Source organism: Sinocyclocheilus rhinocerous, unplaced genomic scaffold, assembly GCF_001515625.1.
Source record: "Sinocyclocheilus rhinocerous isolate Xijiao unplaced genomic scaffold, SAMN03320098_v1.1 scaffold967, whole genome shotgun sequence".
Classification (NCBI taxonomy): domain Eukaryota; kingdom Metazoa; phylum Chordata; class Actinopteri; order Cypriniformes; family Cyprinidae; genus Sinocyclocheilus; species Sinocyclocheilus rhinocerous.
The window spans coordinates 657695-668330 of NW_015660510.1; the positions used below are offsets into that span (position 1 = coordinate 657695).

The 10636-nt window shown below is 38.1% G+C and overlaps 1 protein-coding gene across 1 annotated transcript; it reads left to right on the forward strand.

The window, feature by feature from the left end:
- Positions 1-961: 961 nt before the first annotated feature.
- On the forward strand, positions 962-7233 carry LOC107725267 (adenylate cyclase type 3-like; the record flags this gene model as incomplete). Its single annotated transcript, XM_016534479.1, has 2 exons — positions 962-2805; positions 7084-7233. Coding segments are annotated over exons 1-2 (825 nt in total), but the record flags the coding sequence as incomplete, so codon positions are not given.
- Positions 7234-10636: the final 3403 nt, after the last annotated feature.

Sequence of the window (10636 nt, forward strand, 5' to 3'; positions counted from 1 at the left end):
GATCTCGAACCTAAAACATGTGCATTTATGCTTTACATTTGAATTATTTTGCAAATGAATTCTTATTCTCTGCATGCCACGCTTTGTTTATTCTGAGAGTGTTGACAGTTTTGTGGAGAATACATTGAAAAAAAACCAACAATATTATTCACATAGTGTTGCATTATTTATCCATAAAAATTCACTATATGTTTTGTAATAAGATGGACTGCATATTTTTAGCTGTTGACAGGCTGGCCCGTGTCCTTGCTCCACAAACCGTGCCCACGGAAGGGGGTGTGAAAAGGAGGGGCTGACAGGGACGCCAATTGACCAATCCTACTATAGAGAAGGTCACGCTCATGAATATTAAACAGGTCGCGTGATTGGACGCTTCCGAAAGTACGTCAGCACACTCGAATGAATATTCATATAGCGAGCCGTCGCCATAGTACGATTGGTTCTTTTCGTTTGCGGCGTTGAGAAGTCTGATTCATGTAAGCGAATCGGTTCGCTCGAAACATCCAAATAAGAGAATCGATTCAAACGAGTCATCGCTGAAAAGTGTTCTCAAAAGTCGCGCGTGGCATTTTACTTCCTTTTTTTCCCCCTCGTAGAAGCACAAAGAGTTTGCTGTTTATGATTACATGCTGTTTGTGATTATATTACACAGATTGAGCTTTCAACATGACAGCCACGTCTTAGTTCTCCGTCACAGCCGAATTGATGAAGGCAAAGTAACATTTTGCTAAATACTGCTATTTAACAATATGTTTATTACGAATTATAAACAGCGTTTGGCGTTATTTAGGCTACATATGTAGGCTAACGTAGCTGTAAGCTTCACTCAAACATAACTTTCTCCATTCAAATCGAATTATTCACGAAAGCTTTAAAGGGGTCATATGATGTTGCTAAAAAGAACATTATTTTGTGTAGCTCGTATGAATCATTAATAAGAACCGACTCCAAACAACAATTCCTCCGCGAATCGGACATCACGTTCGTTTGCATTTTAGAAAGTGAGAGAACGACTGGATCTCTCCGTATATGTTACACAGACTCAATGAAAAGTCAGTTTCAGGTCTGGTCTATCAGGACTGTACCAGTAACAACGTATTTCATCCATGAAACGGGAAGTCGCGTGATTATTAATGACTTTTGGTGGGAAAAGCCTTCGAGTCGGGCATACGGTGGATTTTCGTGTGTTTCACGGGTGATTTTGAAATTGTTCTTTGCCACAAATCGGACCGTGTTATGTTATATGGATACGTTACGGATAAAGGCAGCGCTGCATTTCAATAGGATACGGACAGTCTGAAGAGAGATCCACGTTTTCATCACTGAACCTCTGCGAAGATCTTGATTTGCACGTCTTGTGGTGATTTCAGTAGTGAAAATGTGAGGATATGTATAACAGAAGGCAGCAGCGGTGTATTGTGAAATGCATTTCCATATTTCATACGGCACCGGAGCGCAACATGTATTTCCTGCGTGAATCCTGTGCGCACCGATAATGCACAGGAAGGGAAATGCATTTTAACAGATTGTATCAGGCCACGATACGCTCTCCGATCACGATCGCGTCTGTTTTCTCGATTTAAGCTGCCATTCGGGTTTTATTTAGCTTATCACAGCGTGTCATGCTGATCTGGGGCGAAACATCTCGTTCAATGGTCGCCTCGCTTCCTTCCTGAGTCCTGATGTTCTTCATCCATGCGAGGATTCACCATGGAAACCCACCGTGAGCGCTGGTGGACACCGAGACTGGATCCTCGACTGGAAACAGAGAGGCTGATGGATGTGTAAACAGCTCCCATATCCTTTTTGTCACCTTCATGTCAACTTGCTGAGACCGCAGACCTCCGAAAAACAAAGGCGTGTAGCTGGGGGCATTTGTTCGAGAAGAGCCTCCCAAGTGCCAAAGCCTGTCTAGGCGCTGGCGGGGGCCAATGCCACGAACATGCATGCAAGATCTGTTTCGGTGTCTAAACATGCCAGGCATGACAATCAGGTGTCCGCTTCGGATCTGATCTCAGGTTTGGACATTGGCGAACACGTTTCCATGCAATGTTTTTCCAGCGTCCGTTGCATTAAAACCCACACGGAGTGTTAGTTTTTATAGCATCTTTTACAATCCAACACCCCAGAATGCCTCGGAACCGGACCTTTTCCGAGCCCGAGTATTCTGCGGAGTATTCGGCGGACTGTTCGGTCACCCTGCCCTCTGACCCCGGGCAGGCGGTGGGACGCACCCACGAGGTGACCGTGCGCAGCTCTGGCTGCTGCCTGTGTCTGCCGCGGTTCATGCGTCTGACCTTCGCGCCAGACTCTCTGGAGAACCTCTACCAGACCTATTTCCGCCGGCAGCGGCACGAGACCCTGCTGGTGCTGGTGGTGTTCGCGGCCCTCTTCGACTGCTACATCATTGTGATGTGCACTGTGCTCTACACGAGCGATAAGCTGGCGTCTGTGGCCGTGGCGTCGGTGGGGCTGGCGGCGGATGTCCTGCTGTACCTGCTGTGCCGGTTCGGTCTGCTCCCGGACCGTGTGACACGCCGCCTGGTGCCCTACGCCTTATGGGTGCTCATAGCGGCCCAGATCTTCTGTTACTTAGGACTGAACTTCGCCCGCTTCCATCAGCCCAGCGACACGGTGGGCTGGCAGGCGTTTTTTAGCTTTTCCTTCTTTCTGACGCTGCCGCTGCGGCTGACCCCCATAGTGCTGATCACGGCCGTGTCCTGCGGCGTGCACACGCTCGTCCTGGGCGTCACGATTGCCCAGCAGCAGCAGGAGGACATTCAGGGGGCGGCTTTTGGAAGACAGGTGAGAAAAATGATGGCAGCAGTTTGGAAGAATAAAGATGGGTCTTGAGAGGTTCAAATGATCATAAGGTGTCCATGAAGAAATCTCTCTGGAACCTTTCCATTTCACAAAATGTCCAAAAGGACCATTTTTGGTTCCCCAAAGAACCTTCCAGTGCTTAAAAGAACCATGTTTTGCTAAGTGTGAAGAACATTTTAATAATCTAAAGAACATTTTTGTCCTCTATAAAGAACCTTCTGTGGAATGAAACCGTTCTTCATGGAACCATTGATGCCAATAAAGAACGTTTATTTTTAGAAGTATAGTGGAAAAGGGTTCTTTAGATTCTTCAAATGTGCTTCACGTTTAGAAAAACATGGTTCTTTTAAGAACTGACCACTGAAAGGTTCTTTGGGGAACCAAAAATGGTTCCTTTATAGCATCACTGAGAAAAAAACAAACAAGCACTTTTTGGTAGCGTTAGTTTTAAGGTTGTAAATGATGGGCTCGTATCATCTCACAGTTCCTCCTGAGGTTTCTGATCAAAGCCTGATTCAACCGGTGTTAAAACCTGAGAACGTGAAAGACTCAATGACAACAATTTAAGCCATCAAACAAACACATGCTTTGTAGCATAAAGGCTGCATGAAGATTTGACTCTCTTTAAAATATATATATATACATATGTATATCAGTAATTTAGATATAAATGGTTATGATTAAATAAAAATTTTTATTATTTTCTTAGTCATTTTGAAGGGAATACATCTTGAAAAGCCTTGTAGTTTCAAGCTTTGTAGACTTGGGATAATTAGACATATCCAAATATGTCTATAGATATACAGTATCTATCTATCTATCTATCTTAGTAGTACCAGTTAGTTAGTACTATTAAAATATTTATATTAAGGTAACGCTTTGCAATGAGCTCCCATTAGTTATTGCATTAACTAACAATGAGCAATGCATTTGTTATAGTACTTAATAATCTTTGTTGATGTTGTTTAATAAAAATACAACTGTTTATTATTAGTTCATGTTAGCTCAGGTCCTTTAAATAATATTAACAGATATAACTTTTGATTTTAATTTAATGTTAAATTTAACATGAACCAAGATTGATAAATGCTTTAGAAGTGTTTTTCATTGTTAGTTTATTGTAGTTCAGTAATGTTAACAAATGTAGCCTTATTGTAAAGTGTCACCAGTATTAAAACAATTTTGATCAAATAATATTGTGTAATACTAATTAATAAGTCTAAATGGTACCTTCATCCATATTGAACTGAAGCTTAGCCATAATAGGGCCTTTCGCACCGCTTTAGTTCCAGAACTAAATGTACAGTACTAAAGTACTGGGACGATTTTGCGCAAAATATTTCCCAGTACCATTTAAAGGGTTGCATTCGCACCGAGAGTGTGTACTAAGAAGTGACGTAAGCCGGTCGACAGCGTCGTCATTTGTGCGCGGCGTTCAACAACAGAAACAAAGAAGAAGAACATTAACAACAGGAGGATGGAGGACGCTGTGATCGGAGCTGTGTTTTTGTGTCTCGCGGGTTTCACAATAATGGACATGGAATGTCGACGTATACGTAAAGCGATTGAAAGAACGGAAAGGAGGACTAAGAATCTCCAACGACAACTACCAGTGCTACATTTGCTACAAGTGCCTGCACTTCAGCGTCTGTCCATCTATCGCTGTTCTCCATACTTGCAAAATAAGTTGACACACTGTTTACAGTATGTTTACACGGCATTTTAAATCATGGCGTGTGAGGGCGTTTTCATACGCGTTTGGCCAATCAATGTCTACTTACGTCACGATTAGTACCAGTTGTGCCGGTTAGACCCTGCTCCGGAGTAGGAGCTAATTTGGTTCTCGAAAAAGGCAGTCCGGTACTAAAATCGCACCCAGTTCCGGCGGTGCGAAAACGCCAAAAAGTGGGTAGTTCCACAATTAGTTCTGGTACTATGAAAAGGTTCCCGCGGTGCGAAAGGCCCTATAATTATTCTTTTATGAATCATGTTACAGTTGCACGTGATCTCAAATAAAGGTTCTTTATTGGCATTGATGGTTCCATGAAGAACCTTTATCATCCACGGAGCCTTTCTATTCCTCAAAAATGTTCTTTATAATGGAAGAAGTTTCCTTAGATTATTAAAATGTTCTTCACACTTGTTTTGAGAACCATCCACTTTGGGGAACCCAAAATCTTCTTTCTATGACTTCGAAAACACCTTTGAACCAGCAGCCTATAGAGGTAAAGTAGATGTGTTTCAGTTCAAAGGCATCAGACCTTGAGTCAGCTGAAGAAAAACACTGGACATTCAGATCACATTCATGCCTTTTTATTTGTGTTTGTTTACAATTTCTGACAAAGTGTACAATTGATTGCATTTCTTTTTCTAAAGAAGAGAAATAACTTTTCAGGCGATGGGCTGTGCGAGAGGAAAATGTCGTATGTTAAGAGTTTCCTCTGGTCTCCACTTGACGACAAAATGGTCCTGTATTGCGTTTCAAGAAAAGTGTGGACGTTTCTGCTGCAGCAGAAATTAACAGACGCAGACCATTCCATGAATTTAGGCTTGCATGAAGAGTTTCTTTACAAATATTCTGAATTACTCTAAACCTCTGAACCAAAAGACTATCAAGTTGATGTTGTGTTATTTTCAAGACATTTAAACATACTTTTATCCCAATAGTTGTTACAACATTATTCAAAAATAATAAATTGTTAATTATTTATACATCATGGTAGCATTTGTTGTTTTCCCTTTTTAATTTATATGCTTAATTGTCATGAAAATGATGTTACAATGCAGAACATCTGGTCTTCTTGATATAATATAATATATTTTCTTTTGATTTTGGGATGAAATATGACCGGACATGAGTTCATCAGATTCAGCTGATACATCATAAATAGCAAGTAAGCTGATATTTGCTTCAGTGGCGTTTGTGTCACTGCAGTCATAAGATGGAGACGGGGCCAGAAGGGCCGGCAGGTGGGTGTCCAGCTGAGGTGCTTCGCTCTTCTTACTCAGCAAGACTGTTTTTGGAACAAACTGCAGCCCCGAGAGGCAGAACACAGAAAGCAGTTTATTCAAATACATTACAGAGCAAGAACCTGGAGATCAGTGGCTCATAGTGGTGAATCTCATGAAACGTGTGGAGAACAAATTCAGGCTGCTTCACCCCAAAATCAAAATCATCACTATTGATTGATTTGCACTGTGACTACCTTTTTTGTGCGGATTATTAAAAAAAAAACGGTATTTTTTTAAAAACTTAGTTATTCAATAACTAATTACAGTATTTTTACAGTATTACATGAAATAATTACAGTAATTCATGATGATTAATCATGTTTTCTAAATTATATCTACTGATAAATATAGTATTTATACATAATGGCAGTAATTGTTGTTCTGCCTTTCCTGTGCTGATTTTAAAAAAATATTACCGTATTTTACATTTTATTTTAAATTTAATCGGTCATTCAGTTATTACCGTTATTGCCTTTTTTGTGCTGATTTAAAAACATTACGCAATTTTTTTTAAATTTAGTTATTCAGTTGTTACTGTATTTTCATGATAATTTATTATGTTTTCTAAATTATATATGCAAATAAATATAGCATTTTTACATAATGGTAGCTTTACTGTGCTGCCTTTTTGTATTGATTTAAAAATACTACAATATTTTTATTTATTTATTCATTCAATTATTAACGTATTATCATGGTGATTATTTATGTTTTCTAAATTATATCTACTTATAAATATAGTATTTATACATAATGATAGTATTCAGTGCCGTCCTTAGTTGACGCGGGGCCCAGTGCGAGGTAGGGAGTGGGGCCCCCCTTGGTCCGTTCGCGTTCTGGGGGGGTTTGGCCTCAAGCGCGGGGCCCGGTGCAACCGCACCAGTTGCACCCCACTAAGGACGGCCCTGGTAGTATTAATTGTACTGCCTTTTTGTTGATTTAAAAATATTAAAGTATTTTATAATTTACTTAGTTATTCAATTCTTACCGTATTTTCATGATGATTCATCATTTTCTAAAATTACATCTACAAATAAATATAGCATTTATACATAATAGTAGTATTTGTTGCCTCTGTTGTGGCTGATTTCAAAAAATATTGCAGTATATATATATTTTTTTTCATTATGATTAATCATTTTTTCTATATTATATCAACCAATAAATACAGTAGTAGTCTTAAAGAAACAGACGCTAGGTGAAGAAGGCTGGTTTGTCATGTCATGATGGTGCTGTTGTGTTTTGCAGTTGCTGGCCAACATTGTGATCTACTTCTGTGCCATCACCGTGGGCGTCATGTCGTATTACATGGCCGACCGCAAACACCGCAAGGCCTTTCTGGAGGCCCGGCAGTCGCTGGAGGTGAAGCTCAACCTGGAGGAGCAAAGTCAGCAGCAGGTGAGAGAGACAACCAGACCAAACCAACATGAGAGTGTGAAATTTTATGCTGGCCAATCGGTTCCTTCACTAGAGAATGAAGGTCTCGAGACACGTTTTGTAAAAGTTGAACTTTTAACTTGAGCATAGCATTTTTAGAACGCAGTGTCATGCATGCAACGCTGCAAAAGATGTGAGACTCAAGAGCAACGCTCACAGATGTCACAGGCCATGTTTACATAGAAAAACAATAGAAAAGTGGAATTCATAAACCTTTCTGTGTGTGAACGACCCCTTGATGATAACTAGGTGAACTCTGTGAGTTAAACATTTAGTGTAGTGAGGTCATGCGGCAACAGTGCTGCATACTAGTGTTTGAAATGTTGCACAATGTGTACTATTTCACATGCTGTTCATAATAAAGTAAGGTAGTATTCAATTTCCAACATAGCTAGTCATTATTTTTGCAGTTCTGTTTGATGCCACTAGTGGTGCAGAAATCACATACACACTTGACCTTTGAATAATACATACATATGTATACATATACATGAGAAACATCAGAAACTGCTAGAAAATTGTACAAACAAATGAAAAGTAGCACATCGAATTAAAAACTGAAATTGTATTTTCTTGTAAAACTTACTCCAAAAATCTGTTTTATTTACAAATTAGAATTTTTTTTTTTTAGCAAGTAAAACTTGTTTACTTTCTGGATATATATTTCTGGTTAGGGAAAAAAATCAAATGGCAATTTTTTTTTTCTGATAAAAATTGCGATTGTGATTTTAAATGTGATTTTTTTTTTAAATCCAGGTTTGCTGTTCTTGTTTATAGGGCTGCACAATTCGACCAAAATATTGTGATTATATATAAATATGGCTTTGAAAAAATATATATATATAAAAAATAACAACGTATTTAATACTTATTTACTAAATAAAAAGAAAATAAATATGACTATTTTAATATTTCACTGTAAAAGAAAAAAAATATTAAAAAAATAATATGATACTAATAATTCAATTTTACATTACAGCTGTTAAATTAGAATACTAATATTTCTGTTTTATTTTCTTCACTTGCAAATTTTTATTTTGACAGAAAACCGCAGGAAGCTCTTTTTTTTTTCAAAAATATATATAAAAAATAACAACGTATTTAATACTTATTTACTAAATAAAAAGAAAATAAATATTACTATTTTAATATTTCACTGTAAAAGAAAAAAAATATTTAAAAAATAATATGATACTAATAATTCAATTTTACATTACAGCTGTTAAATTAGAATACTAATATTTCTGTTTTATTTTCTTCACTTGCAAATTTTTATTTTGACAGAAAACCGCAGGAAGCTCTTTTTTTTTTCAGTAAGCATTTCTCATTACATGTTTGGGAAGACAGTTTTGTTTCCAAAGGCACGCAGCATTTCCTGTGAACTGAGTCGCTCTGAGATGCTGCAGCCATGAGCAGCTCGTGTGTAACTGAACACAGTGCTGCGCTTCACTCAGAAACACGCAGACCATATATTTATTTAATTAAATCACAGCCGCTGTGGTTTGATAATCGCACTAAGCCATAGTGCAATTTCAGTTTTGATGAATCACGCAGGCATATTCCTGGTGTTAAGATGCAGCCACATTAGTACATTTTCGCAGGTTGTTTGTCAGTAGTGTAGCGATGTATGAAGCAGCTTTCTGTTGGTCAACACAGCAATATTTCATACGAAATCAGCTTGAGGAAATCTTTCACCCTCATGTCAAAATAGTTTATGGTGGTGAAAAATTGCAGAACAAAGTATGGTCACATTTATCGCTGTTCTGTGAATTTTCAAAGTCAAACGTGTCGTTGATGTGTGTATATGTGTAGAGATTCAGCAGTCAGTGCGACACTTACAGAGCAAATGCTTCCTGTTAGCTGCAAGTTGAGAAGAAAAATAGGTGTGTGTGTGAGAGAGAGAGAGAGAGAGAGCAAAACAGGCCGATAAGAAGCATATGAGGAGAAACTCTCTGAATACTAATGGAGGAGCAGGGGCTGTTGGGAGACGGGGTCCGCCAGCCAATCAAGGAGCATCCGGCTACGGCAGGTTACCATGGCGACCAGCCTCCTGAGACGATGTCAGCTGTAATCACACTCCTCTTGATCCTTCGCAACCTTTCTCTTGTTTTATTGTCAGACTCTCAGGTGTCTGTACTGACCCGATACGTCGTCAGCTGCCTCCTCTGTTCACGCGGGAGTGTGTGAGTAGGAGGAGAAGCGACGGCCAGTGTGTGCTAAAGGGCTCTGCGTCGTCCTGCTTGTCGTGTCAGAGTTGTATCACGTCGATGGCACACCGGTCAAAGCAGAGCTGCTTAATATGTTCACGTGTGAAATCGGTTTGGGCCTGAAATGGCCTGCTGTGAGTGGACATGTTAACAGGTCGCCATCTGGAGTATCAGTTAACAGTTAGGACATATTTGACCAATAAACATACATATATTTGTGCATTGTATCCCTAAGAGGTTAATTTGCATTTCCTTTTCTTTTAACTTATTAATGGTAGTCAATGTCTGTTAGCTGTGAGGTCATTAGTAGTGAACTACTAAAAGTTGACTTTTAGCACATATAGAATACCGTTAAAAAGTTTGGTAAGATTTCTCATATTCTCACTCAAGGCTGCATTTATTTGATCAAAAATACAGTAAAAATGTGTAATATTATTATAATTTAAAATAACTGTTTTCTGTGTGAATATATTGTAAAATGTAATTTATTGCTGTGATCAAAGCTGAATTTTCAGCATCATTACTCCAGTCTTCTGTCACATGATCTTCAGAAATCATTATAATATGCTGATTTACTGCTCAAGAAACATTTCTGATTATTATCAATGATGAAAACAGTTAGGGATGCCAAATATTATGTAGAAACAGTGATACATTTTATTTTTCAGGATTCTTTGATGAATAGAAATATCAAAAGAACAGCATTTATTTGAAATAGAAATATTTGTATCAGTGTCTTTACTGTCACTTTTAATCAATTAAATGCATCTTTGTTGAATAAAAGTATTATTTTTTTAAATGTACCTGGCCCAAACAGAATTTTTAATATATATATATTTTTTTCTGTTCAATTTTTTACAGAATTAATATATAGTATATCAGTTTATAGTGTGTGTGTGTTTGTGTGTGTGTGTATATATATATATATATATATATTACATAATTCACAGTGCTTCAAGGGATGAGTAGCTTATTCCCTCATACACTGTAAAAAAAAAAATTTTTTTTTTGAAGTTGTAAATAAAACAGAGCTTATTGAAGTACATTTGATAGTTTAATTCACTGTTGCTTGCCTTTACTTGCAATTTACTAACAATTCCTGAGTGAAAATTTTTCTACACCAATTATTTATTTGTTTGTTGGTTTTATTTGCAGAG